The following is a 26692-nucleotide window of genomic DNA, read 5'->3' on the forward strand; positions in this document are numbered from 1 at the left end:
ACTCTTCAGCCGCTTAGAAGGTCTTTGGAAGATCGATCTTATCCCTTACATCGACTTTGGTGTAGTCAAAAGTGCAAAAATACCGGCTAATCAGCTAAAACTTCCGTAAAGGCATGAACTTGATAATTAAGTAAAGAGGGCGCTAATCTCCTAGGCTAGGTGCCTTCCAATGGTCCTTTATTGAGATTTCCCTATGAATTCCTAGGTAAATAACAACTCCAAGCCATACATAAGCCGTTGCAGAAGAGAGGCCTTCCCACTTAAGGATGCGTAAGTGTTCGGAAAGAGGGGTAACTTATGCTATTAAAATTATAGCTATTTTAGGCTTAGCTTGGATTTTTAAAGAGTTTTTTAAGAACCGGATTTAAGGTGTATAGGGTAGTGCGTCGCTCGCTTGACTGCGTCGCTCGCTTATCAAACACGTTATATTTAAAGAAATATTATAAGGGTATCAAAGCAGCAGTAAGGATGGAGATTGCAAAGCAAGTTCAGGGCATACCTAATATTATTATAAATTAAAGGGGATTATTATTATGGCAAAAGCCGCCACCTACAACGGATCCGATCCCATATATCTAACCGCTAACAAACGATAAGTTAGGTTGTAACGAGGAAGGGTGTTTATACGTGGATCAGATAACATTACTGTCGATCTCCTGAAAGCCGTATGACACATCATCGGGACACACGTTCGCCGTCTGTTCGAAAGATGCCTCTACAGGCCACCACCCAAAACCGTTCAAGGAGGCAGAAGTGGTCATGATCGCCAAGCCCGGACGCCATGATCTCGCGTCGCCACGAGCTTGGCGACCTGTCTCTCTGCTCTGTTTCCTCGGTAAGGGACTAGAACGGCTGATCGCACGCCTTCTAGCGTGGGCAGCTATCCACTACAGCGCCCTTCACCCTCAACAGGCTGGGGCACTCCCTAAAAGGTCGGCAACAGACCTGGTAGCCGCCCTGATCCACGATATCGAAGAGGCATTTGCACGCAAGAAAGTGGCCACACTGGTCACAATGGATATACAAGGTGCTTTCGACACTGTCATGCGTAACAGGCTGGTATTACATGATGGAGTTCGCACACAGCTAGCCACAGATCGGGATAATAAACCCGATGCATTCTGATGTTTATCACAGAGTAATTTAAGACATGGAACCTTTTGCAAAATCTTAAACGAGACCAGTATAAGCTGCTTATTCTACTGGACAACGGCTACCACACCATCCCGACACAACGGTACGCTAGCCGCGTTGCTAATTTGTGTGCTAGGCTAACTATGCATACAAACTACTGTACCTAGCTTTAAAGACTGCAAGAACCAACAGACCCGAGAGACCTAACCCAGAACTACCTGAAATATTGCTTAACCCTGGAAGACATCTATTTTATTACCAGTACTAATAACTAAAGCATGGGGACCCTCAGATGTGCTTGAAGCAGCATCCGGCGAGCATTCGTGATAAGAATTGGCGTTTGGAGCTACGATAAGGTTACCTACACCTACCTTCTAAAAACGGTTGTGTCAGTAGGTTTGTTTGAGCGCTGATAAAGGGGGCTGTGGGTCCGGGTTTCCGGGGAGAAGTTCCGAGTCACAGCCTAGACATTGGACAGGCCATAGACCAGTCGCTGGGGGCGGGATATCCCTTTCATCCTCTCTATCCTCTCTATCCTCTCTATCCTCTCTACCTGGTTTAGTGAATGGCTCTTGCTATTGATAAAGCGCGCTTATCGACAGTAAGTCATCTGAAGGGTCGGTGCGGTGCATTTCCAATATCTTACGGCCTGAGGGAGGCTTGTGCACCTACCCAAGCTTATAGAGTGGAAATGCATCGCACTTCCAGTTTGGGCATGTTTAACGGAAACCCAAAATGCAGCGCGCTCCTTACACGAGAGCCCGTGCCAACCTTTAGAGTTTATATTAGGTAAAGTTAAGTAACTCTACAGGAGCCGCAAACTGTTTGCCAAATGAACCTTGAGGAGCAAGGTTTGATATAGGGTCGTTATAGAGAAGAATGCTAAATTTTTTATATGACGCTTATCGACAGTACTGTAGCAGTTTCGCAATTGCGGCTAATGTCAGGGTGGTGTGTCCGTTATATGATTACTGATACAGCCTAGGAAGGGCCGAAGGACACGGTTTTTCCAGCGAACGCAGAGAGAAAAATAGAAGTTTATTTGGAGCAAACGGACTGGGTGGTGGCCCATCGCAATCTCAGCACGGCGGCTGATTTAGACAAGCCGGCCGAGGGCCGATTTAGTCCATCGCCTGGAAAGAGAATGCAGGGTCTGCGAAAGTCCAATTTACACCGTCCCACAAAAAAATACGTAGTCTATCCTTTTGCCTCATTGTCAAGTGTCCTAAAATGACTGGCGATTTCACTATATACCTACTCGGGCTTGCCTCCAGCATTCGTTGCCTCTTCTCAGGGTGGATCCAAGCATGAATGTGGATTCGTCGTGGCCTCGAATTGCGGACATGTCAAATGGCTTCTTCCAGGCTTGACTAGCTCAATGATGGGAACGCTCACACCTTAACACGGCTGAAGAGGAAAGTGAGAGGATCACTTGCTCCATCTTCGAGATGCATGGGCCTTGTATTCTTTCACTCTTCATTGTTAGAAACGCAACCCTTGGCTAGCCCTCTTTTAGGGGGTTCTAGCTTTCATTGCCATTGTTTGCAGAAGCGAAAGGGAGCCATGCGATGGAGATGACAGGCTTTTCTCTTGGTCAGCGGTCAAGTGCCATGGCTCCGAACAAATAGAATTGTTAGAGAGCAACCTATCATCCATAATCTCATTTCACACTACAACAAGGCAAAATATAACTATAGGACATCTTATTAAGTCGTGCCACTCTTGACGCCTGGGCGGCTGGCTTCGTTCGTTAACCTTCTACAACCTTGACAGTCTAAGTATCGATCTACAAAATGGCAAGAGTAAGTAAACAACACCAAGTTCCCTTAGCAAACCCGAGTAGGAAAAGTACAGACTAGTTGTTGTGGCAGCCTCTTCACAAATGGAAAGTTCAATCCTGTATCAAAGGTCTTGTTCAACACTTATTCGTGTTCATGTGAGTCTGCTAGGTGAAAGGGCTCATGACCGGATTGTCTCCGTTCGAGTACCTCGGTTGAGATTTTGGATGTAGGTGCGTAGCCGGATCTGAGAAGCCGATCGGCCTCATGCTTCAAAACGTTTTCAAGGACAGCATCGTAGGCAGTGGCAGGATCGCGCATCTACGCTGTTGAGTAAGCTCTGAGAAAACACAAAATGCTCGCCTTCATGTCATGTAGCACGCTCGTTGGATATATAACGAGCTGCTGACGACTTAAGCTTCGGATAATAGGCCATTCTTCTCGAACAATTCTTTGTCGCAAACAATGCATAGTAAGTTAATCGTACGCAAACGGCTATCCAAGTCTTACAGTGCTCGTGCGAGCCTGGTTGAGCACCCACTGCTTACTTATGGTAGTATCGAACGAATTGATGGCTATCTCAGGTAAGTCCCTAGTTCGGGCGGGACGAAAAAGTGATCAAGATAGCTACAGTGACCTATATCAGTACTGATCAAGAGAAATATTTGTCCGCCTGGACTCTCATCCATTCCAATCTTGGGCCTTCAGCGACCCCATCCTTGGCAAGGTAGATTCCCATCGCTCGACTCCGAGGAGGTCACCTAACCAAGTCAAACCCTTTGGCCGGTTGGTGGTTAAAACGAAAGCAGACGAAATAAAACTAAATAATGTCTCAGACTTTCATTGTATCCAAGAAGTAGAGAATAAAAAGTCCAAAAATCAATCCCGCCATGCTATGCCACTTAGAGCTGATTCTAGGGCCTAAACCAGCTGCAAAGTAGCTTATGGTCGCCCAATCGTGCCTCGGTAGCTACTTTTCACAGACTGTGTTGGACCGTCCCTAGCACCTAGAGAAAAAGATAACTATTAATTATCTTAATTTAGGCGGGTAAGAATATAGACGTAGTCTTTCACTTACTCTATTAAAGCTGAATCAGTCTTGGCGAATCGGGCATTGACCGACATGTAATGGGATATTCCTATTCGCCCTCTAAGTAGTTGGCTTAGTTGTCCCAAAATTACGAGAGCGGAGGAGTCTACAAACCATATCAGCAACATGGATCTCGAGTTACCCTGCGGGGCGTTTGGCTGGCGCAACTTACATGAGGGTCAGACTGGTCGTAGGGGCTTGAAGTGTTGAAGTCTATGGGCGGCATGTAACCATATGTCGTATAAGGGGTCCACTTGTCGTCACTGGGGCATGACTCCTGCTTGGTGGTATCGCTAAAATGCGTCATTGGGGAAAGTATCATGGGCACGGCGGAAGTATTCAGGTAGTTGGGGTGTGCGTCACCAGTAGCTATGGCCAAGGAGGTCTCAGGGGAATCGTAGGGAGTGACAAATATCTCATCAGGAGTCGGATAAGTCGAGTATGTGAACTGGGAAAGGCTGTTGGAGCGAGCCTGGTTGTTGTGGGTGCTAAGGAAGAAGAAATTGTTAGTTGGCTCCCTGTGAGGAATAAACTGGCTCTGAGAGACGACTAGCTTGGTGGAGGTAGCGGGCTGTGACTTTTGGGACTTGAAGGATTGCTTCGACTTGGTGGACTCCTGGGCCTGCTTATCGGACCCGGCAGGTTCAGAAGAGCTAGCACGGCGCTCGAGGTCCTCGAGGCGTCGCTTGAGCTTCTTGCCTATAAGCGGGTATTTATGTCAGCTATGGTTGGGAATCAACTTTGGAATCCTCGGGAGCCCAGTCCGGTGGAAGTCAGCCTCTCCGAGTTAGCGGAGAGAACGTACGGTAGTTGCGCTGAGCAATGCGGTTCTGTATCCGTCGGCGCTCAGCAGTGTCAGAGATCTTGGTCCAGTCCTCATCAGGGTCAGCAGATGCACTACTGGTACTCGAGTAGCGTCGGCGAGGAGGAGCTTCCGCGTAGGCGGGTAGTGACATGAACATGGACATTGTGAAAGTGGTTATAGCTGGTTAAGTAGAGGGATTGAGGAGGTAGGCGCCGTGGAAATGGTACTTGTCGTTGCTGCCAACGATGGGGCGATGGACGACCCGGGCACGATTGAGATGACGGGTTGGGGATCTGCCTGAGCTGTCTATTGATGTCTCGTTGTCTCGTTTCTGTCTGTCCTCTTCCGCCTGTCTATCTTTAGGTGCTTGCAATTGACTAGCAATAATAGCTGGAGGTTAGCGGTAGTTGTTATATATAGGGGGTATTGGGCCTGACGGCGGGTATGTGGGGGGACGATGGAAGAGTAAATGCAACCTGAAGCTACTGAAAACAAGGATGGACTCGAAGGCAGACCTAAATTGAACGGTAAGTTGGGGTAAAGAGGCTACAAATTCTCAACATCCCAAGAGCTGTGGAAGCAGGCACAATGGAAGCACCCAAGCCCACCTTCTGCACACCACCCTGGATTGGCTGCTACTGGAAGGGGAAGTAGGCGACTGCACCTGTTTATGGGATGTAAATCGGAGTCTCTTAGTCACCAATGTAGGGAAGAGAGTTGGAGGCGGCGTGGGGAAGGCCTAGGTGAATAAGTAATAAAGAGCACCGGCCAAAGCGTACCTTTAATATAGCGCGACATCATTGCGACTGCCGATAGTTTGCTTATATGCTAGGGTATTAGAGCTATAGTAAGAGACAAAGAAGATGGAGGTGACAATGATGGGATCGAGACTCCAATCTGTAGATACGGTCGGGGCTCTCCCCAAAGCAGTCTATCATTGCATTGCGGGCGGCACGAGTCACGAAGAGGCGCTCGATCTCCGGGACTCCTCATCACGGGGGGATAAGAGACTGAATAACCTAGTAAGAGGCAGAGATAAGAGGCGTAACGGGCTCAGATAGCAGAAGTGCTGCCTAATGCGGCTCAACATCGGACGACACCTGCCTGGGGTATGTTGGAGGCGGCATATGATATGGAGAAGTGGGGATGAAGTTCTTTCCATCGGTCAACTAGGCCTGCAATAGGTAAATTCCCCGAACGCCTCCTCAAGCTGATTACTAGATACCTAAACTACCACGTAGCTTAACTTTTGGCGCGCGTCGTGTGGCGCGAGTCAGTATCACATAGGCGAAGCTTGTGCTTGGAATCGTAGCATGCTAGACCGAAAGGATATGAGGCTGGAGGTGATAAGACGAACGCAGCCATGGTGGAAGATTTCCAATTAGTGATCTCCTGGGTGTTGAGTAACGGGCGCTAAGCAGCGGGCGAGCCATGGCGCGACGTTAAAGAGGAGGCGATGGAGAGGGTGGGTAAGCCCGTTGACCAGTCCCGGACACCCTTCTGTGCTCTAATAGAATATAGAGCCAGGTGGGTTAATACTCGGCGCCTTATGGACCTCGCTTATTGCAATCCAGGACTAGTTTGCGACCTTATAAAGTCCCGACATGCACGCAGAGCCAGGAAGAGGCGGAAACGACTAGGTTTACATATACCCGTGGGACTGCTTTTCGTTCTACCATTATATTGCATCTACGCGACGAAAAATCTGAAAGACAGAGCTCCATCCATACGCTCGCCAATCCGCTAGATAAGGAACGCTTTTAAGCTAAATACAGTTCGGCCTAGATGGCTGGATTACGGCTATTTTGTTAGCTCGCCCGGATTCTTTAGCTCCCCTTTCGGCTTACCCCGACATGCTATTACTAGACCGTACATGCAAGATAAACAAGCATAGCATGCCGCTCCTCGATATGATTAGAATCGATGTTTTCTAACGACCCTCTTGTATAGCTTTTGCATTCCTCCGTGGCGAGACGGAGGATGATATACTTGGGCAATAGACCGGCTGATGTTATGGATAAAACAAAATGGGTTGATTGTGTTGCTGTTAGTTCTAAGTTACATATATTCGAGAGGAGCACAGCTCCTTACGTAGTGTCCACATCCCAGCCACCAGCAGATCGGACCACCTTAGTCACACGGTCTCAACAATATCAATAATATCCGGCCACTCCACTTCACCGACAAAACCAATCTGCTGCCGGGCATTCTCCTGCAATTTAACCTCCAGCTGAGCTAAATCTTTACGGATCTTATCAATAGCCGCATCCCCTATAGAGTACTGTTCCATCTCCGAGTCGTCTTCATGCCTAGCTGCATCTGTATGTATGAATCTCTGGTTTGGTAAGAGCAGTGCAAGAGGTAATACTACCGCCGTCGAAATGTTTCCATCCATTCCAGTCGTTCCGCAGTGACTTATTGCTTGCACTTGGCTTATTCGAGAGAAGAGTTGTTGCGGCAAAATTGGCGCGTTATGCAGGGTAATGCCATGTCTGTGGTTGCATCTTTCATCTCCACGATTTGAAAGGACTCCACTGTATGGTATGGTCTTCTTGGACGATTTTGAGTTCTCTATAGGTTGGCTGAATTGAGCCTTGGGCTACAGCTAGTAATTGTGGCACTCAATGCTGTATTATTACTCCCGATTGTCGTCGCCGAGCTATGGGAACTTGTTTGGGATAGCGGTATTTGTTCTTGTTTATTTTCTTCGTTGACCCCTGGGATTGACGGATTGTTTCTTTGCTGCAGCATCCTATAGATGGATCTGATAGCGTATAAGGAGCTTGCGGGTTAAAGAAGGTTCCTGGATATAGAGTATGGAGTGGTTCTAACGCAACAGCAGTTCTAGTCTTCATTATATGCTGGCGGTCTACTTGACGACGGCTATGCATTGACTCAGCCCTTGCTATCGCTCGTTTAAACGTGCCTAGAATTAATCTCTACACTCATCTGACCATGTCGGACACCAAGATAGGCATGACATGACTTTTTAGGGGAGCTTGGGTGGCCGAAAACCAACAGATGTTAACCTCTCACCGGCGTTGATCAACGGCCGTCTGCTATTGGTTGGTATGGCATGTGACAGTGACCCTTTCTTAGCTGAGTTAAAAAAGGTCGCAAGGTCTAGACCGATCGATCCGGGAAAGCCTCGACTCTTCTGGTTCTAGACTGTTCGAACGGCCAGACCGGTAATATGTCTTGTATTGTTGGCGAAACCCGCCCCACTTCCAATTGCCGCAAAGCCCGTAAATCAGATGATTTGAGCCTGGCTGCTAGGGTTCTTTGCTTATCTACTCAACAAAAGCTATTGGCCATTGACCCATGCGGGGCGAGCCAACTTAGCTTGCTAAGTTGGCCCCAAGACCCTGGGACATTGGCGGGGCCCGATTTTGGCTGTGATTTGCCGCCTTTCTTATGCTTTGATGTTCTCATGCCGTCCAGAGTCGTTATGAAGTCACGAATTAAGGGAAATTGAGGCCTCTCGTGATGCTGAAAGGCAGAGCTTTTGGATTTAACTATAGAAGCTGCCGCTTGTGCAACCAGGTCCTACTGTACCAATTACCACTGGTAATGGCACCCAATACCATTTTTTGCGGCCCGTGCACCTCCCTCTTTTCGTTTTTCTGGGGGATGTGGGTCTGGGTCGGAATACAAGAATATTTGGCCCGTGCGCCCTCTCCAACTTTGCAGGACCGGTGCTGATTCCCTAGTCCTACATACCAAAATCAACTTTAGTAGAGTTGATTATTTTGCCCCACTTTGCAGGGGGTAGAGTTGGTTTTTGCCAGGGGTAGAGTTAATTTAAGCAAGGCGTAGAGTTGAATTTATAATTGGCCATGAAGCTTGCCATCTAATGAGGCGCGTCATAGGCGAGGAACGCCAGTACGCGTTGCGTAAGGTAAGAGCTCGTTATAATTAGCGTTTGGGGGGGCGCACCGAAGCCGGATGGACTAAAGTGTCGAGCGTGCGGCACCATTCTGCGTCAGGTTCGGAAGATTCGGGCTCATTGTGCCAAAAAAAAAACATGAATGGATTAACCCAAGATGTAAAGGAAGGCAATCGACGGGGTGCCCAATGCCTCCTGCTGAACTACCAGACAGTCTTTTTGGTCGCATGTAAACCAAAGTGAGCGGAACTTCCCATTCCCAGGCCATCACATGTCAGTAACATCTGCTTGTAGGGCAGTATACCCCACCTGCCAGCTAAACAGCTAGAATCTATGGTTTGAATTATTAAAACCCTAATAGCAGTTTGAGCTCGCAGTTTAAAGGTAGTCTAATTGAATTTGCAGTCTTCAAGGCTATCCCTGCAAGTGTTGACACGACGGGGCACCATAACACGAGAAGACTTGTTGTGGTTCGGCTTCACGTGGAGGCTGAAGGTGGGCTGGCTGAATTTCTTTTACACACTTCTGAATCTTGCTGGTGTTGAGAGCTTACGTGCATTACAGTCACATTAGGAAGGGAGCTTGCCCCCGCACGAAGAGTACGGAAGCAAGACAAGGCATCATCAAGACTTCAATCAATAAGATCACCAGTTTTTGCTTCATAATCCGTTGAATTCACCCCATCGCGCGCTCAAGATACGTACCGCGTATCTAACTGCGTTTGCAGCTGCGTCAACACCGCCGCGAGTCTCCATTTTGCCCCGTCGTGAATGCTTCGCGCATCAAGGTTTTTCCGCGGAATTTGACTACTACTATTGCGTCCTGACGAAATTGGACAGTCACCTAATTGATTATATATTGGACCTATCTCCGTGACTACCCCCAACCTAAACTTTCACATCGGCCGCCAATCCAAATATATCAGGCCGGTTCAACATTTCAACCTCGCTGCTGAACACTGATATATCCCATATCTCTCCCGAGCTCCGCCAGTGGTACATCATCGATCGCCTACTGCGCTTGCCTGTCCGCCACAATGTCCGTCAACCGCTTAGCCCCGCTCGTCGTCCCGGCCGCTAAACAGCACACGGCCACTGTCATTTTCGTCCATGGACTTGGCGACACGGGCCATGGCTGGGCTTTAGCTGTTGAGAACTGGCGGCGAGGGCAACAGTTGGATGGGGTCAAGTTTATCTTGCCTCATGCTCCTAGAATCCCCTTTACGCTTGTAAGTGTGCTTCCTTGCCATTGGTGTGACGGATAGCTCGACGTTGAGCGTTAACATCAGAGGAACTAACTAGCATGAGGGAATGAAGACGTCGGGATGGTTTGATATGATGGTATGTTTACCCTGAATACTGGCTTTTCTATCATGAACTTCAATCACACAGTGAAACTAGGTCGCTCTTGATGGTAATGTCAACACCCTGCTCCGCCAGGAGGATGCCGAGGGTATCAAACTCAGCCAGAAGTACTTCCACGAGCTCATACAAGAGGAGATCGACTCCGGCATTCCTGCAGACCGCATCGTCCTTGGTGGCTTCTCCCAGGGCGGTGCCATGTCTCTCCTTTCCGGTCTGACCTTTAAGGCCAAACTTGCCGGTATCATCGGCCTCTCCGCCTGGCTTGTTCTCTCTCAGAGTTTCCCTAACATGATCTCACCTACCCACGCGAGTCGCCAGACGCCCGTCATCATGTTACACGGTGACCAGGACCCCTTCGTGCCTACGAACCGAGCCCAGCGTGATGCGGAGAGGCTTACACGGTTGGGATATAATGTGACCTGGAAGACATATCCGTCAGTGCTGACGAATTAGAAGACTCGAGCTATGTGACAGATTAAGCTGACATTTCTATCCAGCGGCATGGGTCACTCTACTAGCTTAAAGGAGTTGGATGATGTGGAGGCCTTTTTGAGGGCGCGACTCCTTCCTAATGCAGGCAAGGAGGATAAGAAAACTTTGACGAGCCTAGTCTAAACAAAGGGAATTTGTATGGTCTATATACGTGGTATTATTTTTGTGTGTCCCGACCTCGTGTTCATCGTATGAAAGTGAACAGGCCCGTCGTCCCGGGATGGATAGGGAATTTCTATGACGATGACACCTCGCCTGCTCTTGGCGGCGCATGGGGCAGTTCTCGGAGGTAGGAGTGTAAACTTTGGTAAATTATTCACATGGTTCTCAGCAAATCAATTTACGTGGTGAAGGGCAGTTGTCGGAAGTCCGAGGGGAAACTTTGCGAAATTATCGAACATGTGATGCTGTCAGAGAGATACATGACGTGAATCCTGACCTTTGATTCAATATATACTATTGGTCAACACTTCGTATTCATCCTGTATATCATAAATGATGTTACGGTGGCTTAAGGAAGGTTTTGAGTGCCACTTTAGTTCTTGATAAGTAGATGGCTTTAAACATTACTTAAACTTCTGTATGTCGGATCCCAGCCGCACGCCTCAACCTGTATAGTCCTCCCGGGACGGCAGGGCTATTTGCTCTCATGGTACTCTAGACACCAGTAAAGCCTTGGCTACCTGGCACGATGCTCAGGCAGTCTGACATGTCATAGAATCCTCACGAACCCAACTTGAGAAAGGCAACGAGTTCTCTAGTTGCCGAGCGATATTATGATAACCTCGGGGTGGCATATGCATGTCAGCAACCTCTGTATGTAGGCTGATGTATGCGCCAAATGCAAGACGGGGAAGTCGGGGACACTTGACCTCCGGTCTGAAAATTTAACACCATGTTTTTCAGCTCACATTCTAAAGATGGCCTAATGCCCGGCTTGGATGTTAACGTTACAACTAAGTTTATTATGGCACGTTAAGACCTTCAATGCCGTTGGGACAAAAGAAAGTCAGGGCAAAGCAAGTCAGCCCATGCCAGGATTTTTGTACCACCATCTTCGGCCGTGGTCTCGCTCCATAGTTGCAAATACCCCTCAGCCTTGAGGCCGTATTGCAGCACTCCAGCGTCAGTAGCTCAGAGATGCGGCAGGCTTGGCCCCAATCTACCTGGATCAGAACCATGAAGCATCGCAGTAAATCGTCATGCGCGCTCAGGTATGCTCGTGCTGCTCTTGCATCCCATGAACTTTGATCCCTGCCTTGCTTTCGCAGCAAACCATCTACAGGAGAGACGCAAGCCCTCATGAAGAGCTCCAAATAAGCATCTTCTAATCCGTTGGCTGGATCAGACACGAAAGAGTAGCCATTAGTTGTGTTCGACAGTCGATCCCGAACGTTCGCAAGGTCCACATCACCAGGATCCCAGTCGTACATCAAGCGCTTACAATGGGCTGAAGCTTGTCTGAGCGCCTCATGTGCGAGACTCCGGAATTGGGTTATCGTCAGATAATTCTGGCCGTCCCATGATAGTGTTTGGCCATCCTCGCTCCAGTAGAAGTGGTACACTGGCCCTTCAGATCGGCGCAGGGCACGACCATAGTCCAGCAGACTGAAGAACTCTCCCATCGGTGACATTGTTCCATCACACATTCTGTCTCGGCGAGCGGCATTCAATGTTTCTAGCTGACCGTGCCGTGGTCGACATGCAATGTTAACGTAGGAATGTTCGAATTGTGGTAGTGTCGCTTCAATAAATATGAGCCGCACGCAGTAAATCAATCTTGATAGAATAGGCGTGAATCGATGCGGGCGGAGATATTCTTCCCCGTCTGTGCCAGAGAGTCCCCGGATGGCGCTGAAGAAGACGAACATGGTGGAACTAGATCTTCCGTCCTCGAAATCTTCGGTTACCATGTAGTAAGCGAGACGTAGGACAAGGTCGGCAGCGGGATCCATTGGAGCAATAGTACGTCGTCCCGGAGAATCCATTGTGGAGGAATAACCGTCGGAACCATCATGAATATCTTCTCCCGACCAGTCAGCATAGTCATTGTCGCTTCCGTAGCCGCTTCCTTGACCCTCGTCCTCATCCTCATCCTCCTCTGCATCATCATCTACATCCTCATCTTGGTCTAGATCGCTACGATCATCTGACCCGGATATATCACTCAATAGTGACGTACTAGTCGAGCATACAGCTTGATTCACACGCCAAGCAGGATCCTCCCAAGCCGCTTTAACTCCTTACGTTGACTTCTTCTCAGACCTCGACCCAAGATAGACTTAGTTGTTTCGTGCGGCAGCTGCAGTAGCCGGAGCCAGAGACATAAGCAGCGCTTCAGCTCCTTCCGATATATACGCTCAGAGCTATGTTTGGAGACAAGGTCGAAAGGAGCCTTATATGGACGGTCTGGAAATCTACCCCGGAGCCATCTACGCACGCAGACATCGGTGCACCGTATGGTATCACCGCATCGATCGAACAGACGATCAGTTGCTTCCATGATTGACGCTAACTGCTGTTCAACTGCGGCTGAGCTAAAAAGCGACTCCCCCGCGTGCACTCCCAGGCAAAACGGCCGACCAGTCAGGGCAGGTAAATCTGACATGGCGATGAGAATATCGCGACGGGCGTCTTGAAGCAGATTTTCCCAGCCAGTACGGCGCATCCAGTTGGTCATCAAGTTCGCCTGTGTAGCGCCATGTAGCAGGTCTTGCCCCCTAGGTCGCAAATCTAATCTTTGCCGTTCTTCGGCAAAGAGCTGCTGGGCAAAGTCTCTGATAGCATCTGGCGTCTCCTGTAGCAGAATATTGGCGTTCGCCTGCCTTTCAGATGTCTGAGCACCTTCGATTTTGATAATCCAAGACTTGTGGACGCCTTGAGCCGTCCAACTCTGGAGGGTCAGCCCCGTCTTAATGTGGTCTCGTAACCAATGTCGCCCTGATTTTCTAGCAAGCTCTATCTCCACAGGGTACGTTTCTCTGAGGTGTGATTGAAGAACAACATCGCTGGTCGATCGCAGACCGCAGTGCCTGCAAGAGCTTGCACCCGTCAGACTTTTCAGGTGAGGATGCGGTGCGCTACCATCAGGTCGCAAACGAAGACTCTTCGGGTCGGGAAGATTCAAGGAACGAATCAGCTTATTCAAACCCCTGCGAGTTGCTTTGTCGACTTTGTGGATTTCCCCGAGATGTCGAGATACGCGATCCTTATCTGCCGTTATAGCATAGCCACATTGCTTACAGATGATAGCAGGCTCGGGCGAGTTGAGGAGCAGGCCAATGTGATCAAGCTCAGCAAGTTTTTCTAACGAGAGTTGGCTGTAAAGCCTTGCGTAAGTAGAATACTCGTCGTCTGGCATCGTTGTCAACCAGTTGATATAGAAGCACTAGCTAGGAAGGAGGATACGGATGAGCTAGAGGTCAATTGGTTTCTACAGGGATGGCACGGGACATCGGGACAGAAAACGCGACGCGTTTTAAGTTGCAGCTAAACGTCGTTAGACAATAACGCGCCCCGTTTTGAGCCCCCAAATGGGGGTAGAAATCTAAAGGCTCTGATTGGCCCAAAAGACGAAACGCGGCGCGTTTTGATCAAGAATACTTGAGTAGAATATTACCTCATTTAAGGTTGATAACTAGTTTATCCTCTCCACGCATCTGTCTCCAGCGGTTCGTTGACTCAAGTACCGTTTCACACCCCTTCAGCAAGAAACCCCATTTTCTCACAAATCCCTCACTTACTTCCCATCCGTGTCCACTCCATGGACTATCCCATACCAAGAAGCCACATCGTTCAGTATCATCAAAGCCCTCATACACCCTCAGCCCCAGGTCAAGGAGAAGCTCACGAGGATTGTATCTATCGGCCATAAGAATGAGATTATCACGGAGGCCTGGGAATGGGATAGCGTTGATCCAGAAAGGAGCGGATATTACGCGCTGTATGTGCGTTGGTTGGAGATCCTCTGGAATTCGGTGCTGTGCCACAAAATTGATTTTGGAAACGCCGAACGCGTTTTGGCAACCTGGCGGGAGATGGTGTAAGGTTGAAAGAATGCTCATGTTTTGTATGATGGCTTGGACAACATTGTACTGAACAAGTGTGATGAGGCAGTGGTCTGCCGAAAGTGGAAATACAATTGGGTGAGGTGATTCTCCTGGTGCATTGAGTGTCGAGTAAGGTAGCAGTGGCGGTATAAGTTCCCCAGTATCCAATGAGGGTAGATCGTGGTGTCTTGGGCTCATTACCTCAACCCTCTGTGGATGATTCGAAGAAGAGCTGGGATGACTTGATTGATCTGGCTTCAAACTAACCAGCATCCCATAGCCTTCCCATTTCTGACTCTTCCAGTCTGCAGGGGCGTTTAAACGGTCAATAGCTCGTTTTCTATCGCCTAAAGGTCCATCAGAAGTGTCCCAATGTTTCACTCTATCGCTGAAGAGTCCAACTTACGCCATGCTCTCTGTCTTAGTCGACTCTGCCTCTTCTTTCTCTCGGCTGCGTCAGTAATGCCGCTCCAATCATACTTATTGCAATTCATCCCAAAATGGTTGTGCTGACAATGCTTGATGCTCGGGACAACAAGAAGACCGAGTTTGCCCTGGCTTAGAAATCGTCCAGTTGGTCCGAGGACGACGATGAAGCGGATGTGGCTGGGGACTGATTAGCTAGAGATTTCAAGGCATTAATTAAATGATTACGTTGTGAGTGAGATGTTGCTGAAATGAAGGTTGCTTATTCTTTGCGGTTGGGGTCGTCAGCTGCAAGTGCGTTACGCGCTAACACAAATCCGGATTGGCAAGGGTTATATTCGAGACACGATGTAGTATTACCAATCTTCAATATATACTCTCATAGAGTAGATGCAAGGGACCTTGCTCAAGCCACGTATGTACGAGTTCAAGGAAGAGAACATATAATACCCGGAAATTCTCGACTTGAAAATGAGCCCTTACTTTAGTCTGAACATTTACATGCCAGACTCAACAACCCAACATATTCCTATAATACCAGATCCAGCATCTCGACTTCTTTCATTAGAATAAACACCAATCATGCCTCAGGAAAAGCCAACTATTGCATGCTTTGGAGCTACCGGCGGGTGCGTAGCCGCGGCCTTAACAAGCGCACTGAAAGATGGCTTCTATTGCACAGCTCGTACGCCCTCAGCTTCACTCCTCCAGGATGGCTTATAGCTAACTATGTCCAGTTGCGAGGACCCCAGAGAAGCTGCGCAGTATCCTAATTGACGAGCACAAAATCCCGTTGGCCACCATCAACCAATATCTTACGATCTACGAAGGAGATATCAAGGATCCAGCCATCGTCCAAAAAGCTCTTATCAGCCCAACTCACACGGCCTCCGTTGTCGATTTTATTCTGAGTGGTGTTGGCGCCTATCCAACTTTCCAATGGAGCCTCATGAGACCCTTTCCACTCACAGATCCTACCATCACCGAAGATGCTATGAACACCATATACGCCGCTCTGTCCAGCCTTTCTGCCTCTTCTATCACTAATACGAGTGCCGGCCAGAAACCTCTTCTAGTGGCAATTAGTACGGCAGGCTGTGGGCGAAATAGAGGGGTTCCCTTACCAATTTACCTTCCGTACCACTACCTTCTTGGGGGACCTCTGGCCGATAAGAAACGCATGGAAAATGTGATCATGGCAGGGAAGAACGATTATATCCGGGATTTCGTTATCATGCGGCCATTGATTTTGACAGATGGAGAGGCGAAAGGTGAAAACCAGCTCAGAGTAGGCTGGGAATGGGGCACTGATGATGGCAAGGGTGAATGTGAAGAGCCAGGTCCCGAGATTGGTTATTTTGTCAGTCGAAAGGATGTTGGGAAGTGGATGTTTGATAACGTCGTCGTTCAGGGTGGCTGGGAAGGGAAGTGTGTGTATTTGACCTATTAGGATGGTCTAATTACTTGGAGATTAGAATTTCGACAAAACACGTGAAAATCCTACTGTCGTTATTAGTTTGATCTTGGTAACCTAGTCGCCAGTCCAGCCGTTGTTCTGCCAGAACAACACTTAGGTTAGCCGAGATTGTATGGCGGATGCAAGTGGTGATTTATGATGGTTGGAGGGGTCAAGGTTGACCTTTGCGTTCGAAAAGAACAAAAAACAAATTCCGACGCAACACCTCCCCAGCCATAGCGGTATGTGAGCTAAAAAGAATACCCTAATGTAGCGAAAACTTCCATAAGTTAATTTAATTGAAGAAATTACATTTTTTCTATCTGGGGCGACCTGTAACGAGCAAAAGGATGACTTTGAAGAATATATCTCTTTGAGTGCCACAGCCCTTCAGTAGGTATCTCGACCCACTTGACCCCACGTACAAGAAGGTGACAAAAGCTCCGCCGCAAGCGCAGTTGAAAGGGCTGTCTTCTCCTGTAACTGGGCTACCTCTTTTGCGGTATAGCCATCTAATTCAGCAATTTCAATTGGCTGACAACCCTCTATAGCGGCTTGAGTACAAGTTGGCTTGTAGCGGCTGATTTACATACTTTGATTGGTTATATATCCCTGTTGTGACGCTCCTAAAGGGCTGTGGCACTCAAAGAGATAGGGTAAGTGGCTACTAAAGCGTGCTCTCCCCTACTCAAAAATTATCAGAAACGCGTTGCGTTTCCTGTTTTTGACCAATCACCGTCTAGCATTTTCGCCCCATGTTTCCCCCAAAGGAAACGCACTGCGTTTCTCGTACCGCACTAATGAAATCAGAAAACCTAAAACACGAAACGCGTCGCGTTTCCGTCGGCTAACCCTTGTCGAGTTCAACAACTTGACTACTCCAGACCTAATCAACAACATTCATTGCCATCTACTGAAACTCGCTACATTATTATTGCAGCTCTAGATTCAAGTGAAAAAGGCCTTTTACGCGTCTTGATTGGGCCATTACCCCTGTTTTCCTGTTTCACTTGAAAGAGGACAATGTAACAGCCGCAGCTCCACTTTCAGTCACAGAGCTGGCGCTTCATAGCCTGATTGGTTCTTTGCTTCCAACCATGTATGATATTTGTAGAGTTTGCATTTCCAGCCCTTTGTAGAAATAGCGGCAGGTAAGCTTGCCTTGTAATCGCAACTAAGGCATTGGTTAAAGATTCCACGTAACCGACCAGCTGACCCCAGCCACCGAACCACCGTCGTCCTAGTGGAATTGCCCTTATCAATGTTTCTAGATACACAGAGCCGATCATTTTCAAGGGGTCTATGGGGCGCAAGGCATTTAATTACAATTGGGAAACAGGCAACCAAAAATCAAAAATGAAGCAAGCCAGAAGTCATGAAAACATGCGTTCAGCGCGGCGACTTACTTCGTTGCACGGGCGAGACAAATATGCTATTTCTCCCGAAAAGACAGAAGCTAAAAATGGCCTTGGTTGAGATCATCTCGCTCACATTCGTAGCATTGCTCCAGTGCCATTTAGCCCAACTGTCACACTTAATCCCTATTTTTTCTTAATTAGGCCACTTATAATCCCTATAACCTAACGTGCTTGATAAGCGAGTGAGCCAGACAAGCGAGTGAGCCAAAAATCCCTCACCTTACAACATTATAATTCAATCAGCTATTTCACAACCAACAAATATGCCACAGTCCTCAAATGAAGCTAGAATCCTTCTTGCCCTTCAGGCCCTTCGAGATAACCCAAAACTTACAGTCCGACGGGCGGCAAATATCTACAATGTCAACCGTAGTACCTTAGGTCGCCGCCAGCATGGCATTCTTTCAACGCGTGATACTCCCACAAAGTCACGGAAACTATCTGATCAGGAAGAGCAGATAGTAGTCCAATTCATTTTAGACCTAGATTTGCGAGGTTTTCCCTCGCGACTATCATATGTGGAAGATATAGCTAATTCTATACTTGCCAACCGCAACGCGCCATACGTCGGCAAGCGCTGGGCTTATAACTTCGTCAAGCGACAACCAGAGCTAAAGACACGTCTATCTCGGAGGTATGACTATCAGAGAGCTAAATGCGAAGATCCGACTATTATTCGTGGCTGGTTTCGGCTTGTAGAGAATACAATCGCGAAATACGGTATCCGATCAGATGATATCTGGAACTTTGATGAGACCGGCTTTATGATGGGCGTAATTGAGCCCGGAACAGTCGTCACAAGCTCTTACAGGCAAGGAAGACCAAAGCAAGTACAGCCTGGAAACCGCGAATGGATTACTGTGATCGAGGGGATCAATGCGGACGGTCAATCGATCCCGCCGTTTATCATTGGTGCAGGCAAGGATCACCTTGCCAATTGGTACCAAGAATGCGACCTCCCCGGCGATTGGGTTATTGCATTGAGCGAAAATGGATGGACTAATAATAAGCTGGGTCTCGAGTGGCTAAAGCACTTTGATCGGGCTACAGCTAAGCGAACGAACAGTCGCTATCGCCTCTTGATCCTTGATGGTCACGAAAGTCACCACTCCGTCGAATTCGAGAAATATTGCAAAGAGAACAAGATTATCACGCTCTGTATGCCTGCTCATGCCTCTCATCTACTTCAGCCTCTTGACGTAGGGTGCTTTGGGCCGCTGAAAAAGGCATATGGTCGAGAAATAGAGCATCTGATCAGATGCAATATAACCTATATTAAGAAGACTGAGTTCTTTCCTGCCTTTTACGCCGCCCACCAAGCTGCTATTACAGAAAGCAATATCAAGGGAGGTTTCAGAGGAGCTGGGCTTGCTCCCTTTAACCCAGAAAATGTCATCTCGAAGCTTGATGTGCAGCTACGGACTCCGACGCCTCCCGTAGAGGTCATAATACCATCGACCCCTTGGACTGCAAGGACCCCAAAGACAGTGCTAGAGGCCCAATCGCATTCTAAGTATCTGCAAGGAAGGATCAGAAATCATAAGAGCAGCTCCCCTGAGTCAATAATTGAAGCCGTAAAGCATTTTGAGAAGGCAACAACTGTTCTTATGCATAAGATGGTCTTACTAGATGATAGGGTTCGACAACTTGAACAAGAGAATAAGACAGTAGGGCGACGCCGGAGGGGAAAAAGGACTAAGGTACAGAAAGAAGGGCCTTTAACTATAGGGGAAGCATTACAAGCAATTGATCAGATAGATATTGATGCGCAGCTAACAGCTGAATCCTCGAGAGGTGGTCGCGGAAGGTCACAAGGAGCAAAGGTTCGGCAGTGTAGTATTTGCGGAAAGACCGGGCATAATGCAAGGACCTGTCAGGAGGCAATTGAGGTCAATAGGGAATAGTATAACAATTAATTTTAATTGATCAGATAGATTGTGGTGTTTTTATTGCGAATTTAATTTGGAAGGTTAAGATATGTGGCTCACTCGCTTGTCTGGCTCACTCGCTTATCAAGCACGTTATAAGGTAGTTATCGCCTAAGAGGTCATAAGGCTGCAACACGGTACCGAGAGGGGCTGTAGCCAATTAAAATGCAAAGAACAAGAGGTACTTCTATCGCTTCCTTAATTACGCGGTGTTAGAAGTATCAGCAGGTTTCGTTATTACAAATCGGTACATCACATATCTTACTACCCGTATCTAGTCTGCCGACCGTGATGCCTTCCTCTTGCGTTGCTGCTGATTTCAGCGAAAGCACGCCTTTTTGGGCCTTTTGACCTTATCTGCCCTTGCCGGAAGCCTTGACAAGCTAGGCACCTTGGACCACGATAGTCATGGTTGATGTTCCTATCTATGTGTTTTTGCCGTGTTTCCTGATCATCGATGTCCTCTTCAGCTCCCGACTGATATCTCTTTCTTGCTTAGCTTTCTTGATCTATGTGTTAAAGAAGGCGTTTGAAATGCACTTCTGCCAATCCTCCTGTAATGTATATCTCTCCCAATTTGGCTGGGGACCATGCGGTTGGGGGATGTAGCTATTAGTTTCACGCTTAAGTGTTCAAGTTCTTCCCTATTAACTCTCTGCAGTTAGTTTATTAGTAGAGCTTATATTAACCTTTGCATAATGAATTAATAACTTATAAATGCTAGGTATAACTCCTCTAATTAAAAGGTCTACTTTAAATTAACTAGTTCTATATTAACTATTCATGTTGTGTTCTGTTGAAATCTACCCCTTAGAGGTTTTACCATTTCGGTTGTAATCTTAAAATATCCCTGCTTGCACGTGAGACCCCAGCATCTGTTCAACAATAACTTATAAGATTAATAAGCAGTAATTATATTGTTGCTAGAATGGTATTTAATTATAATATAATATTATTTTGAATTTGCAGAAACTATCTAATCTAGAGGAATAGATAATAATCTAATTTATCTTAGATTTAAATTTATAAGGATTTCCCTTATAATTGCATTTTGTTAAAGAATTAGCTAATTCTCTGCTAGCTAACTATAATATATTACTTATTAGTAAGTGCTAGACTTATAACCTTATAAAGTAATAACTAGAGCTAAAGATGTATTTAATTTAGAAATAAATACTAGAGAGCTAAATATAAAGATTTAATTATTATTTATAATTAGTTTAGGCTTATCGTGTTTGATAAGCGAGCGACGCACTACACTGTACAGCTAAAAATAGCTTACCCTATAGTAATTTATACCTTAAATAAAATAGCTAAAAATATAGAAAAAGCATTTTTAGTAATAGTATAGTAATAGCTATAATATATATTTTTACTAGACTTTTATAAAAATTCTTTTATAAAGAAAAGCTTAATTATACAGTGTAATTTACAGTGTAAATAGATTTTAAAGTTTATAGCTATATAGGATTTTCTTAAATTTTTTAAAAAGATAAAATACCTTATTTTAAGACTTATCTATATGTTATTATAATTATTGCTATTTTAGACTTAGTTTGGATTTTTAAAGAGTTTTTTAAAAATGGGATTTAAGGTGTATAGGGTAGTGCGTCGCTCGCTTGACTGCGTCACTCGCTTGACTGCGTCACTCGCTTATCAAACACGTTATATAAAATATAATTATAAAATATAATATCTAATTAGGTAATATTTAGAACTTTAATAAGACTGGCTTTATAATAGGTATTATTATAGCTAGAATAGCTATTATAGGCTTAAAAAGGCAAGGAAGATTAAAATTAGTATAGCCTAGAAACCGGGAATAGATTACAGTTATTTAGGCAATTAATACAGAAGGTTAATTAATCGCGCTATTTATTATTAATATAGGCCAATATTACCTTGCTAATTAGTACTAAGAATGCAACCTTTTAGATAATTAGGTTATTATAATAAGCTAAAATAGCTAGATAGATAATAAGCTAAGTTTTAAGTAGCTAAATTATTTTAATTAGTTTATAATTAACTAATTAACTAGTCCTTATTATCTTCTAATCCTTAATAGTTATAAAAGCTACTACTCTACTAATTTTAAGAGATACTATAAGGATAATAAGATTATTATACTCTATATATCAGCTTATCTATCTTACCTACTCTAGCTACTTAATATTAGGTGCTTTAGAGTACTTAAAAAGGTATATAGCTAAGAAATAGAGTATCTAATTAGATGCTTTATAACTTATATTTCTAAGACTAAGTTCTTTCCTGCCTTTTATGCTACTTTTTAAGCTATTATAATAGAAAGGAATATCCAGGGAGGTTTTAGAGCTGTTAGATTTTCTCCTTTTAATCTAGAAAATCTAATCTTAAAGCTTAATATGCAGCTAAAGACCCCAATGCCTCTAGAAGAGGATATTAAACCTTTAACCCTATAGATTTTAAAGATACCAAAGATAATAATAAAGGCCTAATCTTAGTTAAAATACCTTAATAAATAAATCAAGTAGTATTATAATAGCTCCCTAAAGTTAATTATTTAAGTTATAAAATATTTTAAGAAAGAAATAAGTATAATAGTTAGGTTTCCCAAGGGATAAACTAGTCCGTACTAGGTTTATGTTAGTAGATTTATAGGGCAAAGGCTAAGCAATAGTTTGAAGATGAAGAGCAACAACAAAGAAAAGACTGCACAAGACGATATCTTCCAATACTCTCAACTGCAAGCTAAGTGTAGACTGCCAGTTAGGTTCAATTGAGACAGGGTCTTCGTCATAAGATAGAGAATTAAACGATCAGTTCAATGATATCTGATACGAAGGAAAAGAGTAAAAGTTATATATGAAAAGAAAAGCATGAAAAGCTAAAGTCCTCGGGGGAATCCGTCCCTTTATGTCTGTTACCACAGACATCCATCTGACCCCACTAACGAAGCTTAGACCTCTTACCCTGGAATGCTTGCCGCAACCGTCACAATAGTTAAGTGTTACGTCACCTGATAATTAAGTAATATATATTAGGCTTATTAATATAAGGAAGTCTTATTAATAGCTAGTAAGTTAATATCTATAAAAGTACTAATAAATATATCCTATATATTTAAGTGGTTCTAGGGATTACTAAAAGAGAAAGAGTAATCTATGGTTAGGATTACTCTGGATTATATATAAGCCTTAAGTAATTTAGCAGGGATTATGGTGATCTAAGTGATCTATCTGGAGGGATCACTGTAGTAGCAGGGTGATCCTTCCGTGATTGGGTGGAATTTGTAGGGTGTATGTGACGTGGCTGCGAGGGTTGTAATAATAAATATAATTATACATAAGAATGCCTTTGTAATGGTTGCACAAGCCGTTAAACCACAGGGCAAAAGATCGGGCCATAATCGCTATGCAAGCAATTATAGGTGTGCTACAGCTGCCTTATAGAAGCCTTACAGCGCTGTTACGGTAACCAATCGTAAGAGCCTTATTAAGGGCTAAGAACTAAGATCTTTAATAAGTAAATAAGATACTTAGCTAGTATTAAAGTATAAAAAGGATTAAATTATAAAAAGGAGGGGTAATAATAGTAAAGGAAGTATAATAAGTAATTAATTAGGTAGATATTAATATATAGGTAGTAGTAAAATTATTAAAAAGTAATAGCTAAGGAAGGTTAATATAATTAGGTATTTAATATTATAGTATATATAATAATGCTAGGCATAATACAAGGACTTACTAAGTAGTTATTAAGACCTTTAGGGAAGAGTATAATAAGTAGTTTTAATTAATTAGATAGTTTATAGTGGTTCTAAATTAAATCCTAGCTTGAAGGCTAAGAAAAGTGCGGCGCTCGCTTATTAAGCATGTTATCTACTAACAAGAGCCCAAAGAAGCGGCCTATGCTTGTCTCTAAGCGGATGGGCTGCAGATACTTACCATTATGCCAAAAGCTGCAAGGCGGCCATGAGCACCATGCAGAGCCTAGCCACTCCCAGGGATGAGCATCTAGGAAGTGGAGCAATGTTGAGCAAATAGCGAGGGTTTTTTCATATGGCACCACTCTGTCATCCCCTGTCAATATTGGAAAATCCGAGGAACCCCTTTCCCTTCAGGATTCTGACTAACATTCTGAAAGTTCTAGAATTTGCCCAGTTTATGTTCTTTTTCCCCGAAAAAATGAAGGACAAATAGTTAAGACAAGGCTTCCAAGCACACCTCAGGTATCACCGCCTTAATATTCAATTTAATAGGAATAAGCCAAGATTAGATAATATTTATAGAATCCTGGAGTTAAGGTAGAAACCCGAAGAAGATGGATCCTTTTCCGAAAAGATTAAAAGGATAGCAAGTTGTTTTATAGCTTCCCTGTTCTATTTTGAATAAGACTTTCCCCAACCTTGAGTTGATAAAAATATTTAAGAACGAACCATATCTTGTGTTCAATACGGCACAAGGATCCAGCTTTTTCACTCCACTGTGATCATCTATCTAGAACTTCAGCTCATTTCTGGATCAATGGCTGGCCAGAAGTTAAGGTTGTCGATAACGATAGCTTTGAAAATGACAGAAACTTCCGAAAACAGGTGGAATTGAATACGGATAGTAAATTCGCTATAAGCCTAAAGCAAATCGCATCGGAACCGTGCAATACAGCAGGTTGCCCTCCTCAGTAGGCAGACTCGTACAGGCTTCAAAGCAGCGTTTGGTCAATCGGATCACAGAAAAATAAAGAGCGCCGGGCGTCCAGACAATCCAAAGAGAAAACAGCGAAGGACTGTCTGACGCTGGGAGGACCAGGAAATAGATTGCGAACCATTCTGTTTAAGAAAACGTTTACCTCGAGAGAAAACGATAACTAGTGATAGTATCTTCTACCAAATTGCAATTACAGTCTTCGTACCCAATGAACCTTGCACTGGTGGAGCAGACCTGTCATAATCACTTCATCAAAAGTAGAGGATTATAAACCGGAACAGCGATTACAGCCAGAACATTCAGTGAGGGACGTACTCCTAGTTAAAGTGACAGGAAATAAACAATTCCAATCATCTAGCATGTTACGAAGAATATCTGGGTCCGCGAGTATGGGGAAAGCTCGCTTGTGTTCCGCATCAACAACCCCCAATAGATCGCTAGCTCGGGTGCCATCGTCCAGTCGGGTCAATCTTTGAGCCTCATTGGGAACTTGAACCCTGCCGTCGGAACAAGGTGGAAGGGAGCTTTGCACCTCGGCCAAGGACCATCCATCTACTCCAGCGTATTGCCTCTTCGCTCTCCTCAACCTTCACCTTAAACGTCGTTTTGTTATTTTCGGAAATACGCTGTAATGAAGGATTCTTGCGTGGCTATTCATCACGCGCGGCCAGAAAGCAGTTCTGCCTCACAGCTGCTTGGACGCTTGTCCGATCCATTCGTAGCGTTCTCCTCATTTCCATGGTATGGAGTCATACAATAATAGCACAGACAACGCCGTTATCTTCTCTTGAGCCCATACTTAACTGCCGAGTCACACCAACGCGATGTTGGAAATCCTTCTCGCCTTACCAACTCCCCCATGATCAGGATTTGATTCCTCTCGGTGGCAATGGCAGGGCAAGGTTCCTAGAGACGCCGGATCAGCTAAGACTTCATTTCCGTCGGCTTGTTGCCTTGATTTCCAGACGCGAATTCTGATCCCCGATTAGCTAGGGGTGCCTAGTATCCAACTCTGGGCGATCCTTCCTTGACTCCTGGGTCCAATCTCGCGATTTAGGGTCGGCCGAGAGCCACATTTCCTCTATCCACGTTTACGGAGAGTAGAGCCCATTTGCCGTCCCAGTTAGGCCTCAGGTCTCGGAAACCATCCGTCCCTGTTAACAGTGTCTTTAATAAGCCTCAGATGTGAGCTCTAACCCATCGAACTTGTTCATCCCGGGGGGGTTGCATTCAGTCCTTAGGGAGAAACCACAGAGACAGTTTGAAGACCCCGTGGCAGGCTGTCCCTAGTCAGCGTCAACCAAGGGTAGAAAAGCAGCATACAATCTTGTAGGTGAAACGGGTGGATGAAGGATTCGACCAGTTCCGATGTGCGCCGACGCCTGCTCCATTTGGAGCAGATCTACGGAAGGCCAAGTGAACGAAAGCGAGATACAGTTAATGTTGCTTATATTGCGCATTAGTGCTGAGTGAAAATATTGCTTGAATTTGGTTGTTAATTATTGAGATGAGAGTTCTTCTCGGGTTTATATATCTAGAAGATTTCATCTAGAACTTTGAACTGTAAATTTAGGACTTTAAGACTAGCAGTCTGAATCCTGAAGGGAAGAGGGATTCCCGGATCTTCCAACAGTTAATAAAAGCCTATCTTCACCTTGCCACTTAATCATCGTCACATGCCAACCTAGACCTATGCATAGGCGGTTGCCGACCCTACCCCAATTACCCCAAGCTACCGTATAAGCAAGCCCGGTAAAAAAACTTTCAACGCCACCATGACGTGATCTATTTGTTTATCTACTATTAGGCTGGGAGCGTATAATGAGCGGAATGCAACATGATCGATCCATTGCATCGATACCGGTGCGATAGCGATCAGTGGAAAAATGTTGGGGCGGGATGTGACCAGCGGCGAGGAAATGGTTGGGGATGGTTGGGAAAAGTGTTGAGTCGACTGTATACATCATCCACGAGCAATCACCAGCATCAGCACCAGCGGCAGAACTATGTACCTTGTCTTGGAGATGTTGCATTCGCGGTGAATAATCTTGACTTCGGCATCTGGTCAGGACTGACTACTTACTCGCCCGACATGATGATAATCAGAAACGACACTGATCTTAAAGGCCTAGAGAAAGAGTTCTGGTCAGGAATCCCGCTTTCTTGCAAGTTCTTGCACACAGG

At 45.5% G+C, this 26692-nt stretch overlaps 7 protein-coding genes across 7 annotated transcripts; 2 read left to right on the forward strand and 5 right to left on the reverse strand.

Annotated features, from left to right (window-relative positions):
• Window positions 1-3761: 3761 nt before the first annotated feature.
• On the reverse strand, window positions 3762-4970 carry BKA55DRAFT_668656 (uncharacterized protein; the record flags this gene model as incomplete). Its single annotated transcript, XM_046197909.1, has 4 exons — window positions 3762-3919; window positions 3991-4108; window positions 4175-4701; window positions 4808-4970. The coding sequence occupies 3 exons, from the start codon at window positions 4968-4970 to the stop codon at window positions 4091-4093; spliced, it is 708 nt and encodes a 235-aa protein (XP_046041385.1). The 3' UTR covers window positions 3762-3919; window positions 3991-4090.
• Window positions 4971-9729: 4759 nt separating this feature from the next.
• BKA55DRAFT_529686 (acyl-protein thioesterase 1) lies at window positions 9730-10672 on the forward strand (the record flags this gene model as incomplete). The annotated part of the gene is made up of 4 exons (XM_046189095.1): window positions 9730-9921; window positions 9995-10033; window positions 10094-10491; window positions 10555-10672. 4 exons carry the CDS (start codon window positions 9730-9732, stop codon window positions 10670-10672), a joined length of 747 nt encoding a protein of 248 aa, XP_046041386.1.
• A 607-nt stretch (window positions 10673-11279) lies between these two features.
• Window positions 11280-12969, reverse strand: BKA55DRAFT_586205 (uncharacterized protein). The gene has a single exon (XM_046194538.1). The coding sequence runs from the start codon at window positions 12535-12537 to the stop codon at window positions 11515-11517; it is 1023 nt and encodes a 340-aa protein (XP_046041387.1). The 5' UTR covers window positions 12538-12969; the 3' UTR covers window positions 11280-11514.
• BKA55DRAFT_529764 (uncharacterized protein) lies at window positions 12753-13910 on the reverse strand (the record flags this gene model as incomplete). The annotated part of the gene is made up of 1 exon (XM_046189098.1): window positions 12753-13910. One exon carries the CDS (start codon window positions 13908-13910, stop codon window positions 12753-12755), a length of 1158 nt encoding a protein of 385 aa, XP_046041388.1.
• A 174-nt stretch (window positions 13911-14084) lies between these two features.
• On the reverse strand, window positions 14085-15260 carry BKA55DRAFT_668659 (uncharacterized protein). Its single transcript, XM_046197910.1, has 2 exons — window positions 15005-15260; window positions 14085-14945 (listed from the first exon to the last, which is right to left on the reverse strand). The coding sequence occupies exons 1-2, from the start codon at window positions 15090-15092 to the stop codon at window positions 14170-14172; spliced, it is 864 nt and encodes a 287-aa protein (XP_046041389.1). The 5' UTR covers window positions 15093-15260; the 3' UTR covers window positions 14085-14169.
• A 346-nt stretch (window positions 15261-15606) lies between these two features.
• Window positions 15607-16738, forward strand: BKA55DRAFT_720314 (uncharacterized protein; the record flags this gene model as incomplete). Its single annotated transcript, XM_046200988.1, has 2 exons — window positions 15607-15709; window positions 15762-16738. 2 exons carry the CDS (start codon window positions 15607-15609, stop codon window positions 16472-16474), a joined length of 816 nt encoding a protein of 271 aa, XP_046041390.1. The 3' UTR covers window positions 16475-16738.
• A 9614-nt stretch (window positions 16739-26352) lies between these two features.
• Window positions 26353-26511, reverse strand: BKA55DRAFT_495045 (uncharacterized protein; the record flags this gene model as incomplete). The annotated part of the gene is made up of 1 exon (XM_046186276.1): window positions 26353-26511. A coding segment is annotated over one exon (159 nt), but the record flags the coding sequence as incomplete, so codon positions are not given.
• Between the last annotated feature and the right edge of the window lie 181 nt (window positions 26512-26692).

The sequence above is a fragment of the Fusarium redolens genome, assembly GCF_020744475.1.
Source record: "Fusarium redolens strain MPI-CAGE-AT-0023 chromosome Unknown BKA55scaffold_33, whole genome shotgun sequence".
NCBI classification, from domain to species: Eukaryota; Fungi; Ascomycota; class Sordariomycetes; order Hypocreales; family Nectriaceae; genus Fusarium; species Fusarium redolens.